At 41.7% G+C, this 16,542-nt stretch overlaps 1 protein-coding gene across 2 annotated transcripts in view; it reads left to right on the top strand.

The window, feature by feature from the left end:
- LOC105019470 (zinc finger CCHC domain-containing protein 2) overlaps positions 1-16,542 on the top strand; it is a 46,518-nt gene that overhangs the window by 1,501 nt on the left and 28,475 nt on the right. For both annotated transcript variants that reach the window (XM_029116326.2, XM_029116325.2), the window contains exons 2-3: positions 7,264-7,402; positions 10,993-11,063. In XM_029116326.2, the coding sequence (XP_028972159.2) occupies positions 7,264-7,402; positions 10,993-11,063 (210 nt within the window). The remainder of the gene's footprint in view (positions 1-7,263; positions 7,403-10,992; positions 11,064-16,542) is intronic.

Here is a 16,542-nt window from a genome sequence, read left to right as displayed (position 1 = left end):
ATGTTTTAGTTGGTATCAAGACGAACATGTAGGTAAAGCGGTGTACTGACGCTAAGCAGTGATTTCATCTCGTTTGATTGACTGCTTGAGGAGGACAAGGGGCAAATCAGTCAGTGATGGGCGTTGCCATTTGACCACAGAATGGCGTTTTTCTGTGTTTACAAAGACGGAGATGCGCGCGCATCATAGAGGCAAAAACAACAAGCTAGCACAGTGATTGATTTGAGCTAGTATAGATATCTGAGCTAGTAATGGAGTTAGATTTTTTTTTTTTAACCCGGATTATCACATTTATCAAACCATGATCGGGGCTGTTTAGGTCTTTGCCTGTTAGTAAAGAAACTACTTGCCCTAAGCAGTTGATTATTACTATAGTAGCAGAGTTGGCTAACTTCACGCTCGATTCGGACATTTAAAGCTCAATAGCTTTCAAACGATTTAAGATACACATCTCGGATTAGTCTCGTGATTTTTCAACCATACTAATGTATACAGGTTGTTTTCCAATTTTGATCAGGATAATTCTAGGCAGTATGTGCAAAGCCAATGCAAAGGACACATTGCGAATTATTGTTTGCTTGATATTGTTTGCTTGATATTTTGGTTGATTTTCAAAATAAAACATCATATTGACATCACAATGTAATTCAGCTCTGCTTGCGGCAATTAGATTGTACAAGTCTACCAAGACGGAGTCCACACTTTAAGCTCAATGGGTGACATGTCCGGTGAGTATGCTGGCCATGCTAGAACTGGGATGTTTTCAGCTTCCAGGAATTGTGTACAAATCCTTGCAACATGGGGCCATGCATCATCATGCTGCAATATGAGGTGATAGTCGTGGATGAATGGCACAACAATGGGCCTCAGGATCTCGTCACCGTATCTCTGTGAATTAAAAATGCCATCAATAAAATGCACCTGTGTTCGTTGTCCATAACAGGCCTGCCCATACCATAACCCCACCGCCACCATGGGCCACTCGGTCCACAACGTTGAGAACAGCAAACCGCTCACCCACACAACGCCATACACGCTGTCTGACATCTGCCCTGTACAGTGAAGAGAACAGTGAAGAGAACACAAGTGTCAGATGCCATCGAATGTGAGCATTTGCCCACTCGAGTCGGTTATGACGACGAACTGCAGTCAGTTCGAGACCCCGATGAGGACGATGAGCATGCAGATGAGCTTCCCTGAGACGGTTTCTGACAGTTTGTGCAGAAATTCTTTGGTTATGCAAACCGATTGTTGCAGCAGCTGTCCGGGTGGCTGGTCTCAGACAATTTAGTAGGTGAAGATGCTGGATGTGGAGGTCCTGGGCTGGTGTGGTTGTGAGGCTGGTTGGAAGCATGCCAATTGCACACTCCCTCAAAACTTGTGACATCTGTGGCATTTTAGAATGGCCTTTTATTGTGGCCAGCCTAAGGCACACCTGTGCAATAATCATGCTGTCTAATCAATATCTTGATATGCCACACCTGTGAGGTGGATGGATTATCTCAGCAAAGAAGAAGTGCTCACTAACGCAAATTAAGACTGATTTGTGAACAATATTTGAGAGAAATAGGCCTTTTGTGTACATAGAGAATGTCTTAGATCTTTGAGTTCAGCTCATGATGAATCGGGGCAAAAACAAAAATGTTGCGTTTATCATTTTGTTCAGTGTATTTAAGATAACCATGTTAAGGAAGTTCAAAACCAGCCTGTGATCAATTAAATAAAAAGGAACGGTGTAGATAATCTATTAATGTCACTGGTTAGTTATGAACTCTGTTTAGCTGGTCATTTTGCTCTTCCTTAGGAACTTTACTAAATTGGTACGAGTACTTTTACTTTGTACTTTTTACAGCTCTGGGCCTACTGCCATTTCATTTGCCATGTGTGTTCCTGTGTTAAAATGTACCTATAGATGGAGGAGTACTCCTGGTGCCTCTGTTTGAAACACTGCCACAGTTGGTTGATTTTATTTCATTGGATAATTAATGATGCCTATAATAATTTATTGATGATTTGGTTGTCTTGTCTTTTTTTAGAGGCATCCTCATATCCAGGAGTCTTGCTTAATGTAGAAAACCCCCACCAAAGAGGGCTCAAACTAACTAAGCCCTATACGCTGCTCTAGTTTAGAAAGTGTCACAGGGGATTGGTTGTCCTTAATTGCTATTTCTGACAAATGACCACCCTGGATACACATTCTACATGGAGGAGGCTATGCCTGTAAAGTTATTTGGGGATCTTTGATACAAACTTTGCCTTGCACATTGCCAATAGCATTGTTGGTTTGTCATTTTTGGGTAGTTAACTGGATGGGCTTTCCTATAGGTTGGCACTGAAAAGCTAGTGATGAGAGGCTTGTGTTCTTCGAATTGGGCTTCCTGATTTGCTCATGTCTTCAAACTTTATCACTGGATCTACTGATCAGTGGTCACAGATTGACATCAGCAAAGCGCTTGAGGTCATTGTCGGCAGAATGCAAGACATGGAGAAGCCAGCCAGAGTCTTTGTGTGTAAAAAGTGGTGCCTTTGCTCTGCTTATGTCCATTCACCTTTAAATGATTTTGCCAGTTGGCCAGCACATTCCTTATAACTTGACTGTGAGTAACATGCATACTGTATCTTCATACTGCATTATGTTTGTTAAACATGGCCATTAAAATACTGGACTAATAATCCATTTTTTTTAAAGATATTTTCTTCATAATACTTGTTGACTAGTGTTGTACAATGGCAGAGTACTTTGCCTTTAGAGCATTTGACCAGAATCTGTATTGTTATAAGTTTGAATCCCAGAGCAAAGGTGGAAAAAAGTGTTACTGTATATCGCTTTAGATAAAAGCTTCTTCTAAATTACAACAATGTTGTTGACCTGCTTGACTGTTACAATAACTGGATCTTTTTGTGTGTCTGTGACGTCAAAGGGAGTTTTCCCTTTACACCTATGGAAATGTTCAGTCGCCATGGCCTACTCCATGCGGTTCAGGACTCAATGTTGAAGTTTGATTCATAGACCATAGTGTGAACTTATTTCATAACCCTGGGACTAAAAGTTTCTGACATTATATGTGGACAAAGTTGATCACAAAGTTGTTCAGTCATTTGTGTAGATTTACCATAGAAGTAAACAGCTTATTTGCGCAAACCCCATTGGACAAAGCTGGGGCATCAATTACAATTATTTGTAATGCACGGTGATCTGAGCTTTATTATTATTATTAATGAAAGACAAAGTCATTAGAGAAGTTATGTAATCTGTAAATTTTGGTTGATGAAACCTTAAGGTCCAAAGTATTTTATTCTGTTTCAGGTTCTTATCCTATTTTGGCCATAACTTTGATTTCAGAAGAATGTCCACCATGTAAAAATATGTACTGTTCCCTTAGATCACGTTTGAGTCAGTTAAGTTGGCTTTGCTGTTTTTGTTTTGATGTCAATTCAAAAACATCCCTGGAAGGAGTATACCACCAACATTACATACTGTTCTTAGCCTACCTTGTTGCATGGAAAAATAGCAAGTAGTTTAGGTAAGTAGCAAAACAGATCTCATGGAACTCTTAATACATTTGTCAGCTGTCTCCTACACTGGGACTCCCTCCGCAGTTCAACATGCATTACATCATGCTCCAATGTCCACTGAAGCAGAGTTTCATAAAAAAAATTAAGATTGTGTACACTTAATGATATGTTCCAAAAATATCCTTGGGTGACCTCACAATGAATCACCTCTGGTGGCTGCTACCGCAGTTGTCGTGTTAATGCCAAATTATATCAGAGGGCCCGTTTTTAGACCAGTTGTTGTTCCTGGACTGTATCGAATGCTACGAAGGAGGAAAGGCTGTGTGAAAAGCAAGGCCCTGTAAACCAGCAGTAGCTTATGTGGTTGCGATGTTGTGTTTGGCATCAGTCAAATTGCGTCGGAAATAGGATCTAGACATCCTTCTTTTGAATGGTTGTTTCCCCCAGTGTATTTAAGTAATAATGCTTTAGGGATGTGGTATATTGGCCAACGACAGGAAGTAGAGTGCATGAAAACGGCTCTTAGCCATGTTATATTGTCCGCAAACGCCCAAAGTGCCTTATTGCTGTTATAAACCATAATTATTTTAATGTATGTTCCTTACTGATACAAAAATGTAAAAAAAGAATAATTGGGATGCTGCATAAAATGTAAATAAAAACAGAATGCAGTGATGTGGAAATTAGTACAAAGACAACATCAAATGTTGAAACAGATATTGTTTCTTGAAAAAGATATGCCCATTTTGAATTTCATGCCAGCGACATGATTCCAAAAAGTTGGGACAGAGATACCCAAAGACTGAAAATGTTGTGTAATGCAAAAAAAACCTCACCTGGTGGAATATCACACAACTAATTAAATCAATTGGCAACAGATCAGTAACATGATTGGATATTAGAAGATCATTCCAGAGAGGATTGGTCTGTCAGAAGTGAGGATGGGGGGAGGTTCACCACTCTGAAAAACTTTGTGGGTAAATAGTGTAACAATTGAAAAGTAATGTATCACAACATAAAATTGAGTTTCGGGATCTCATCTACTGTATACAATATCGTTAAAATATTCAGATAATCTGGAGTAATCTTTGTTTTGCAAGGGCTATGGCCTTCCAATATTGGCACTACATTTAAAACAGAAACGATTCTGTAGTGTAAATCACTGCATGGGCTCAGGAACACTTCGGAAAACCATTGTCTGTGAACACAGTATGTTGCTGCATCCACAAATGCTAAGTTAAGACTCTACCAAAAGTTAAGACCCTACCAAGCAAAGAAGAAACCATACATAAACAACATCTAGAAGGGCTAGTGCCTTCTCTTGGCCCGAGCTCATTTTAGACAGACTGAGGCAAAGTGAAAAACTGTCCTGTGGTCTGATGAATCAAAATGTGAGATTATTTTTGGGAATCACGGATGCCGCGTCCTCTGGACCAAAGAGGAGAGGGACCATCCTGATTCCATAATACAGCATGATACCATAATAAACAAGTGTGGGTGCTAAAATGGCCGGCCTGCAGTCCAGACCTGTCACCCACTGAAAACATTTGGTGCATTATGAAATCGAAAAATACGACAAAGGAGACCCCGAACTTTTAGGAGCTCAAATCCTATATCAAGCAAGAATGGAAAAACATTTCACTTAACTACAGCACTTGGTCTCCTCAGTTCCCAAACGCTTACAGAGTATTGTTAAAAGAAGAGGTGATGCACTTTTTTTGAAACGTGTTTCTGGCATCTAATTCAATGATGCCGGCAATGTTTGTCTTTGTAAAATGTTCAATTAAATATAGGGATTAAACGCCATGTCCACAGGGCATGGGATTGCAAGATGGGGTGATAGCTCTCCTTTTTCAAGATCCTTTTTACCTATCTCCCACTTTACCAACACCAAAGCACCCCCAGACCATCACTTTGCCTCCACTGTGCTTGAAAGATGGTGTCATGCACTAATCCAGCATCTTTTCATTTTGTTTGCATCTCACAAATGTTCTTTTTGTGATCTGAACACCTCCAACCTTTAGTCTGTCCATAACACTTATCCAATCCTCCTCTGCCCAGTGTCTGTGTTCTTTTGCGCATCTTAATCTTTTCTTATTATTGGCCAGTCTGAGAGAGAGATTTTTTTTTGCAACCCAGCCTAGAAGGCCAGCATCCCAGAGTTGCCTGTTGACATTGAGACTGGTCTTCTGCAGGGACTATTTAAGAAGCTGCCAGTTGAGGACCTGTGAGTCTTCTGTTTCTCTAACTAGACACTAATCGATTGGTCCTCGTGTTCAGTTGTGCAACGGGGCCTCCCACTTCCCTTTCTATTCTGATAAGAGCCTGCTTGTGCTGTTCTGTGATGGGAGTAGTACACAGTATTGTGTGAGAGCCTCATGTTTCTTGGCAATTCCTCGCTTGAAATAGCCTTAATTTCTCAGAACAAGAATAGACTATTTTTCAGAAGAATGTTCTTTGTTTCTGTAAATTTTGAGCCTGTAATCAAACCCACAATTGCTGATGCTCCGGATATGAACTAGTCTAAAGAAGGCCAGATTTATTGCTTCTTTAATCTGCACAGCAGTTTTCAATGATCATTTTGCCTTTTCAAATGATATACGTCTATTAGCAAACAACATGCCATTGTAACACACAGGACTGATGGTTGCTCGTAATGGGCCTCTGTATGCCTATGTAGATATTCCATTGAAAATCAGGTGTTTCCAGCTATAATAGACATTTACATAATTAACAATGTCTTCACTGTGTTTCTGTTAAAATTAATGTTATTTTAATGGACAAAAAATGTGCTTTTCATTTGAAAACAAGGGAATTTCTTAGTGACCCCATACTTTTGAACATTAGTGTATATTTTCAAGCTGGGTCTACCCCCCCATCCACCCACCCACTTCTATCAATATGTAGTCACACCAACTTATTTCTTCCAACACACATCCGTTGCTGTCCTTTTTTTTTATTATGCTGCTCACTCAACCAGGAAGTCTAGACCGGAATCCTCATGCTCGGGAACAGGCACTCACGCCACCATAAGCAGTCAATGCAACCATTTTGGAATGCTATTCCCCCCCCCCAACCCAGACAGCGCTAGCCAATTGTACACACTCCTCACAAGCACAAGACCCCTGGGCTAATCCTTAAGAAGGTTCTGAACCCTGGTCCCTTAACGAGTCACCTAATTGCGAGGCAGTATACTAAAAAAACAGACTCAAATAGGGCTCCGCTCCTCTTTTTACAGGGTCCTGTGTTTTGGTGAGAGGCCGGGCTGGAAGTTTGTTCCCCCAGGGCCAGGCTGTGAAGGGATAACTGTCAGCCTGTTTTAGTCATTTTTCTCTGCCCTGCTCCTAGCTGATAGCCAGTGATCAGAGCCCTGACCCTTCCTCATAAACAGCAGATAGTGAGTGAGTGTGTGCGTGTGTGTTTTATGCCCGCTCTTGTGTGCGCACGTGTGGCCAGCCTGTGCATGCCTGTCTGGGTAAGCAGGCTGTCTCTCACCCACGCACACGTTCAAAGACCACCTGATCCACAGAATTGTTCCCCTGAAGGACCATATCCCCATGGCAGTGATAGCATGATCTATGGCCAGATAGCCCTTCGCTCACACCTGATAGATGTGCTGGGTGGTTTGTTCGTCTGATTTAGTGGTGCACTCCTTGCTTGGGAAGCCATTGTGACTTTAATCACCTGAGGACAGCTGCAGTGGTGAAAGCTTCCCACTAACTGCCATCTTTGTGTTTCCCCTCTCAGCACAACAAGGCCCAGAAGGCAGAATACCAGGGCCCAGCAGCCGTCAGCACCGTGGCTATGCTGGACGAGAGGACACAAGGTCAAGGAGAGGCTCGCCGTGCCAGCCAGACAGCCCCCAGCAGGAGGGCCCAGAGGGAAGGTAATCAAAGGGGTATTCCAGGAAGTTGGATCAGTAACATAGCGAGCTCTGTCAAACCCGGACATTGAGTAGACTTGTGAGTTTTCAACTCCAGACAGGGAGCATGAAGTGTAGCCTGATCAGAAGTCATAGCAACACAAGCGCGGAACCAAACTTGCCACCTACTAGGTGTAGTGGTTCTTCTCCTGTCCAAGTGAATTAAACATGGAGCTTATCTGTCATCAGATTGTATTTCATCTCCATAGCCTGTCCCTTACACGTCCAATTTAACCCAACGCAGTCTCTCTTTGACCATACAAACTGTATATTGCTTTTGAGATTTTTCCCACATAAAAATTTAAGTAAGACCACTGCTGCAAAGCGAGATGGGAAACCTGGTGGAAAATAGCTGACAGAGTAAATTTGTAAGTAATGTGGCATGATTTAATTATCAAATAAGCCTACACATACAGTACTGTGCTAAACTCTTCTGAAAGTTGAAGTAAAGCAGTTTTTTTTGAATAGTCAGTGTTCATTTGTAAATATATATGTATGTGTGAATGTGTGAAAAAAAAAAGAAGGGAAAATGTACGTGTGTATATGTAGAATGGGTGTATAAATATTCTTTTAAAATATATATATATATATATATATGCTTACAAACTAAATAAATGGCTTTAGTAAGAGTTTCAGGTGCCTAAGACTTGCACATTACTGTATATGAATGATTATGAATAATAATGTTTTAAATTTATACTAGGGATGTGCATGCCAAATATTTTCACTGTCTGATTCCTCCGCTTTTGTTGTCGATTAGTCGACCCGACCCACAGACAAAAAGAGGTACTAAATAAAATAAATACATTTAAATTCTAATATGTTATGCAATAAATTCAAAGTTTTATTAAAAGATTTAGTCTAACAACCTCAACCTTTTAGTGTAAACAATTAGGCTAGATATATGTTTACTAAGTAGACATTCAGATTCAGATATGCCATAACAGCAGCAAATAACCTAATGAATAGGCCTGTCAAGATGTTAGTATTTTACAACAAACGATTTATTTCAAATTATTGTTACAAGCTTTTCCCTTAATTGCAAATGAACTATAAACCTTGTCCAAGAACACGCTTTGTCTCCCATGAATTAGCACAGAGATATGTATGAATTTCCTTACATTTGCTAACATCTTTGTGTCAATGATTTCTGGCCTTAACGCCAAAATACTAAATGTATTAGACCATCTAGCCAGCTGTTTTTTAATATATACAGTCCCTTAAAATTATACTTTCCAAACTAAGTAATATAGTGGATATAAAAACTCTACCCACCCCTGATAAAATGCCAGGTTCTTGTGATGTAAAAGAATGAGACAAAAATATAATGTCAGAACTTTTCTATCTTTAATGTGACCTATAACGTGAACAATTCAATTGAAAAACAAACTGAAATCTTTGAAGGGGAAAAAAAAAACCCCACTATAACCTAGTTGCATAAGTGTGCACACCCTTAAACTAATACTTTGTTGAAGCACCTTGTGATTTTATTACAGCACTCAGACTTTTTGGGTAGGAGTCTATTAGCATGGCACATCTTGACCACTCTTCTTTGCAAAAGCGCTCTAAATATGTCAGATCACCCCACAGATGTTCAGTTGGATTCAGTTCTGGGCTCTGGCTGGGCCATTCCAAAACGTAAATGTTCATCTGGTGAAGCCATGCTTTTGTGGATTTGGATGTGTGCTTTGGGTCAGTGTCGTGCTGAAAGGTGAACTTCCTCGTCATCTTCAGCTTTCTAACGGACGCCTGAAGGTTTTGTGCCAAAATTGCCTGGTATTTGGAACTGTTCATAATTCCCTCCACCCTGAGTAAGGCCCCGGTTCCAGCTGAAGAAAAACAGCCCCAAAGCATGATGCTGCCACCACCATGCTTCACTGTGGGTATGGTATTCTTTAGGTGATGCGCAGTGTTATTTTTGTGTCAAACATACCTTTTGGAGTTGAGGCCAAAAAGTAAAACCTTGGTTTCATCAGACCATAACACATTTTCGCATGTGCTTTTGGGGGTCTTGATGTTTGTTTTTGCAAACTACAGCCGGGCGTGGATGGTTTTCTTCGTAAGAAATGTCTTCCATCTTGCCACCCTACCCCATAGCCCATTTTTATGAAGTGATTGTTGTCGCATGTAGCACACAGCCAGTACTTGCCAGAAATTCCTGCAGTTCCTTTAATGTTGATGTAGGTCTCTTGGAAGCCTCCCTGACCAGTTTTCTTCTTGTCTTTTCATCAATTTTGGAGGGATGTCCAGTTCTCGGTAATGTCTCTGTTGTGCCATATTTTCTCCACTTCATGATGACTGTCTTCACTGTGTTCCATGGTATATCTAATGCTTTGGAAATAATTTTGTACCCTTCTCCTGACTGATATCTTTCAACAATGAGATCCCTCTGATGCTTTGGAAGCTCTCTGCGGACCATGGCTTTTGCCCTGAGATGCAACTTAGAAAATGTCAGGAAAATCCTACTAGAACAGCTGAACTTTATTTGTGATTAATCAGAGTCACTTTAAATGATGGCAGGTGTGTAATAACTTCTATTTAACATGAGTTTGAATGTGATTGGTTAATTCTGAACACAGCCACATCCCTAGTTAAGAGGGTGTGCACACTTATGCAACCAGGTTATTGTAAGGTTTTTATTTGTCATTTTTCCCCCTCGAAGATTTCAATTAGTTTTTCAATTGAATTGTTCACATTATAGGTCGCATTAAAAGTGGAAAAGGGTCTGACATGATTTATCTTTGTCTTAATCTTTTACATCAAAGAAATCTGGCATTTTAACAGGGGTTTGAAGACTTTTCATATCCACTGTATATAGACTAACAGTTATGTTACAGTCTGCATTAAATCAAACAAACCTACCGATGCGTTCCAGTGAATAAAAAAATATCCTTGGAAGGAAGCTTAATGGGAATAAATAATATAAAATGTATCAACAAAAACCAAACAAAATCTGACTAGCGTATCCATTAATGCAAGATTTTAACAAAAATGTTAAGAATCATTAGGCAATGTCCATATTATTATGATACATTTTTCTTGTTTAGGAAATTTAATATATCCACATACTCTTGAAGTAGACAAGTAAGCTTACATAATCTGTTGACTATCGGGCCCACAGTTGAGAGAACCTTTTCAGCCGGTACAGATGTTGCCAGGATGCACAGATATGCGTTTGCTAGCCGTGATAATTTCCTGCCGCCAAGTGAGTCAATGAGTAGTACAGAATGTTTTTGTAACTTTTGACAATTAGATGAACTTGTTGATAAATGCCATCCTTTTCAAAATGTCGACAATTCGACTATTTGTTCTCACTCTATATTTATAGAGCCCTTTGATTGCGGGTAATAGTATTAATTGTCAAGTCTATAACCTCAATTGTAGTAGAATACAGTATGTCACAATTTCAGTGTTAAGATATCTTGATTTAGTTTTTTTTTTTTTCTGGAATACCACCCTGGTGAAAGATAAAGATGGACAGATGGACAGACACACAAAGACTGTACAGTAGTTCCATTATGAATGTATGTCAATCCTCTTCCCTCTCCTTCCAGCCGTCCACATAGAGAAGATCGTGCTGAAAAGGATCACCCGCACTAGAACAGACAGGGAATACAACTTTGAGGTATGTGCTCAGATCACTGTCCAAGCGTCTTTGCTCGAAAAACTGACTTCTTGCTGATTTTAATGAAATGGCATTAACTATCAACAATAGTATGGTTGAGTGGCTCCCTTCTAGTGGAACAGTAAGGCCTGTCCTCAGACAGAGGAGTTTCCTGTGAGTGTTTCCTGAGCCTGAGGCATTTGGCGATGGGAAGTGAGGAGCATGAAGGGTCACTACTTCAGGAAGAAGGGGAATGAAGAGCAGAGGTGTTAGAGGAGAGAATCCCTCTGATTTGCCTCTTGAAACGTATCTTGTTGACTTTTCTTCTTTCTTTTCCACCTCAGACTTTTTCTCACACCCCTCTTCCGCGTGGATAAAAAGGTGGTGTGATCTCTCCGGGTTAACGTGTGTGGGAAAGAGGGAAGAGGAGAGAAAGGGGAGTGATAGAATGGGAGAATGGGCTAGCGCAGTCCTTTTTCAAATGCACGACTCAACAGCTGGATTGGGGCCAACGGCTGTGTGCCTTCCGCTCTGCTGTGGCTGGGGAGTGAGGCCAGCCAGTTGGCGCTGGTGCTGGGTGTGATTTCACCAGTCCTGGCTCCTGCCCCCCGCCCGCCAGACTACGAATTAAACTTAGCTGGCCTCTCTTATCTGTTGGAACTTTTAGCAGGAGACCACTAATGTGATATAAGAACTGTAGTGTCCGTCACTTCACTCCATGCTCTGGCTGAGGGATCCAAAAATGGGACATTTAAACAAACTACAGATCCTAAAGAATAAGAAAAATCCCCAAACCGTAAACCGTTTTTTCTTTTCTTAAATTATTTTTCAATAAAATCACGAGTATTTTATTTGACAGTTTCCAATAACGGATCCGAATGTCACAACCCGAAATGTTGTTATTCTTTTTTATATCCGAATGCAACACTGTTGTAACATTAGTAGGGCACGGTTAGGACCGCTGGGATGGTGTCACTGAAACATGCGCAACTTGCATTTTGTTTCAACAGCATAAGCCTTGATTGAATTGAATATGATAAAATGCAGAGCACCATCTACTTCTGAAGGTCTGGTGACATGCCTGGAACACAGAGATCTTTTGACTTCTTGGCACGGGATGGTGTCCACTAGAAATTAGTAATAGAAAATGATAGTCACATCGTTGTTTTTTTGTAAATGGTGACGTGGAATTTAGTGATCATTCAACAGGATCGTAGAAGATCAGTACAATCCGATATGAGTTTCATTCCGTTGCCAAACATCAACAGAATACTCTTTTCTATAGTCGTACCCATTGTAAATTAGAAACTTGGCTTTGGAAAAGTTGATATGTTTGTATTTCTGTCAAACATTAAAGCGGTGGGCCAGGCCAGATTATCTGGGGCAGTGGTTGAATTCCATGTACGTAATAAAAATAAACACCTTTTTTTATGTGGAGCCAATCCTTTTACTAACGGCCGAAAGCCCCCATATAAGATATATTTTTAGCACGGTATATGTAATGATACACGGTCTATGTATAATTTCTGTGTAGTTTCTGCAATGTGACCTCTATCAAGATTTGGACATGACGAAATTTGGAGCGAAGGAAAAGATGGGTAAAAAAAGATTTATTGGCAAGTCTTTGGGTAGTCAATCTGTAGATGCTTTAAGGTCTATCTGACACTAATATAGTAGAATAGGGTGGTAACCTGAAAAGGGTCAAATTCTGGTCCCTGTAGATCCAATCCACAAACACAACCTTTGGACTGTCACCACACTCCCTATATTAGCCGTTTTACAATTCTTACCAAGTAGCTGCACATCAATACCCGATAGATATGCTTTTCAAGTATGTCCCAAGTAACTCTAACCCTCAGGTCCTTTGGCAATGTCCCTTTAAATATCCCAAAGCCGAAGACTACGAGATATGAGGATGACCAAATAATGTTTTTGCTTTGGGTGCTTTTAACTGTTTAGTTTTCAGTTTTTAAGATTAAAAAAAAAACGTTTTATGTTTTTACTGTAGTTTGCTTCTCGTATCTCAGAATATAAACAAAGTAAAAAAGTAAGAAACTGATTAGAGGGGGTTAGAACTACGTAAAAGGATACAACGTTACTCCGAGGGGGGCCTCTCGTCTTGCCCCCCCCCCCCCCTCCCCCCCCCCCATCCTCTATGGGTTGGTGGGAATTATTCAGTGACTCTTAAACAGACCACAGCGTGGCCTCTGGAAAACCACAGTCAAATGTTAAGCACTCTTCCACCCGTTTCCTTTTCCTTTTCTCCGCATGCCTAGCCACAACACTCAGATTCTACTACGGAGACCCATCTGAAGCAGTCCCTCTAAGTCAAACGATACTTAGTGCCTGTAGTGAATTGGCCGTGTGATTTAATCACCGACTGAGCATATGTCAATACGTGTAGTGTTTTTATTTGGAATAACTGGATTTTGCATTCATTTTACTTTGCATCTTAGCTCAATTGCAGTTTGACGTACCATGAGTGTTGTTGACTTGTCATCGGGGGGGGGGGGGTTGGCCAGGCTAGCACTGAACACCTGCCACTGTGTCACCCCCGCGCCGCCCTCACTATGTCCTCATGTGTAAACAGTTCCCCTGCTCTCAATGCTCACTACGCAATGGAACAAGGGTAGTGACCTTGAAGCATAGCTGGACATAGCTATGCTTGACAAATTCCGCTGTTTGTTCGTAGCGTGTGCGCGTGTGTTTCTGCCACTGGGAAACCTGCTAGCATTCACTCTGGCTTGTCATTGTCAGAGTGTGTTATGATGCGCTCGCTCCTGGGTGTTTGTGTTGTTGACACCTCCTGGGTCACCACCTTGGAAATTCAACAGCACTGGTGCGGGGGTGGGCTAACATCCCTTTTATCTATAAGAGAAAGTAAATGTTCTGATAACTGTGTACTCAAAGTTCATATAGTTGAGTGTGCTACTCCTGGTGGATGGCAGCTGCCCATAATGGACTACTGAAGTCACGTTTTTCAACAACTTTTCGGTCTCGACTTTGCACATCTGATAGGGTTAACGCAATAGAAATGAATAGAACTGCTGGATATTTTACCTGAGTGGGGACTTGACTGAGATCCATGAAATGTTTCTGCTGTTATATCAGCGTACACTAACTGTCATTACAGGAGGGCTGTAGTGGTGTCTCACCAGTGGTGGTGTTTGCTGATACTGAATGTTTCCATGTTTTTATTTAATATATTCAACGTGACTTTTTTTGGAAAAAAAATGTGAGAACTCCGGTTAGGCGCTTCCTTTACGCCTGCCACATAAGGTTACTTCAGCCTTAGTTGCCAATATTTTTACTTCATTACCTCAGCGGATGGTGTATGGCAGGCCAGAGAGTGGAGAGGGGGACCAGGAGGAGTGTAGCGCTCCACTGGGGATTCCCTTTGTTTAGCATGTCTGCCTGCCTGAGCCTGGACCTGCCACCTCCCCGTCCCCGGCCTCACCCTTCTCTCTGAGGGATTTCTCCTCTAATGAGGGGTGAGGAAACACTGCTGCTTTGCTGTCCTTGGAGCACAACAGACACTCTTCTCTCTGCGTGTAACTCCCCAGCCTGTCTCTGTTGACCATGTCCTAACCTCAAAGGCTGACTGACTGATGAATGAGTTACAGATGGATGATGATGACTCACAGCCTGTCTGGCGGATGATGGCGTTAGGGTTCTGCCTGTGGCGTCGACCCAGCTGTTGTTGTTAATGTTTTAACAATATTCATATTTTCTTTGCATTCTGTTGTCTTTTTCTCGGAGTGAGCCAGTGTGCCTCATTCCGCCAATGACCTTTTTTTAGTTCTAGTGTTGACTTGTCTGTCTGCCAAAGTGAACTGGAAATTAGGCGTTTCATTTTTTTGGGCCAAATTGAAATGTCTGGGTACTTTTTGAGAGTTATAATATGAATCAAGATGATTGCTCTCTTTAGCGTGAAATGCTGGCTATAAAAACAAGGAAAGTGTTGGTAAAAATAGCGTGTGGTAGCGGAGGCGTCGCCAAGCGTGCCTTGGCATGGTCCTAGCCAGCCAGACCTGCTGCTCAGCCTGGCGGTCGGAGAGTTTGCTCATATCATCAACCCCCCGTGGCTCCAGTACCCTGCAAGATGAAGGAATGAACTAATATCATGGCTCGGCCCAATCCAAGTGTTTTTTGTAATAATGTCTATAGTCAAAGTGCTTTCAGTGTAGATACTAATTTTGGACCAAGATGAGACTAGGGAACAAAGACGCTGTGTGAGATTGTTTGGACACAGCCCAGTCAGTCTGTGCCAGTGCAAATGGAGAGAGATTGTCATGGCGGTTTTAGCCATATCCTTATTTCCTAGCCCATCCAGCCCCTGGCCAGGCCAGCTCTACTTTGCCCTGCCAAGCACATGTGCATTGGAGGGTGAACCCATCCTCTCTCTGTGTTCTATAACGGGCAGACAGACACTCCTGTCATTTCTCCCCAGAGGTACATTCGGGCTGAAGTTATGTGTCTGGTCCTGGATGTGGGTAGGGTGGTGTCTTTCTCATGGGAGTTGAATAGAACTTCTGATACCGGAGCAGGGTGATATAGACAACTATGTTTCAAAATAAAAAATAACTCTAAATTGCGCTGCCCATTCAACATTCATGTATGTGGAAATTGTCCCATTAACAATAAACCGTCTCTTGAATAAGATACTTATTACAGTCAGCAAAAACAACAATTGTTACCGATTAGAGATCAGTTTGTTTCCGTGTCACTATTAGGCTTATTGCCGCAGCTGTAGCCATGTGGTCATTGTAGATTTCAGGCATCCTATTATAGGCATTGCGGTGTTCACCCTGGTGTCCTGGCTTCGACCCCTTATCTCAACTCGCAATCAAATCCCTTTACCCCGACCTAACTATTCCCCAGGTCGCCACTGTAAATGAACATGTGTTTGCAGTCAACTTACCTGAATAAGGGTTAACCTAAAATACATTTAACATTCGCTGCAAAACTATAGTCACTACAGAACTACAGAATAGTCACTCCAGGCCAGGTTGCAAGACTGTAAAAATACATTGCTGACTGGCAAGACCATGGCACTCTGTGTTCCTGTGTGTGTATACACACACACACACACCCTCACTTTGTCCCTGTCACTCTCGCTTTCACTCTAGCGTCCTACTTGCTGGCAGCCTTCTTTGTCTGCGACTGAGCGAGGTGCAGTTTGATGCGACAGTCGGATGTCTTTCTGTTCCGCTGGGTGCGGAGCGGCTTAGGGAGAGCAGGTCGTCCACCCTGCATTAGCAAGTAACTAAGACTGACAGAGAGGAGGGGAAATGGGTCTCTGCCGGACATCCACAGCCCAGGGCCCATCTAGACTCCACAGTAACACACACAAACAAGTCAACAGGGAAGTAATGTAACAGGGACAACAAGGACTAAAAGCTTCAGTTTGCCCCCTTTGGTTTTGAATGCTGCTGTATTCCGTGATTAGTAGTGTTGTAATCTCACTTCACACCACAGGTCTTTGAGTGAGTCTTATGAG

The sequence above is a fragment of the Esox lucius genome, chromosome 21, assembly GCF_011004845.1.
Source record: "Esox lucius isolate fEsoLuc1 chromosome 21, fEsoLuc1.pri, whole genome shotgun sequence".
In the NCBI taxonomy this organism is placed as follows: domain Eukaryota; kingdom Metazoa; phylum Chordata; class Actinopteri; order Esociformes; family Esocidae; genus Esox; species Esox lucius.
The sequence above is the reverse complement of the archived record's forward strand: the minus strand, read 5'-3'. Positions and strand labels throughout refer to the sequence as shown.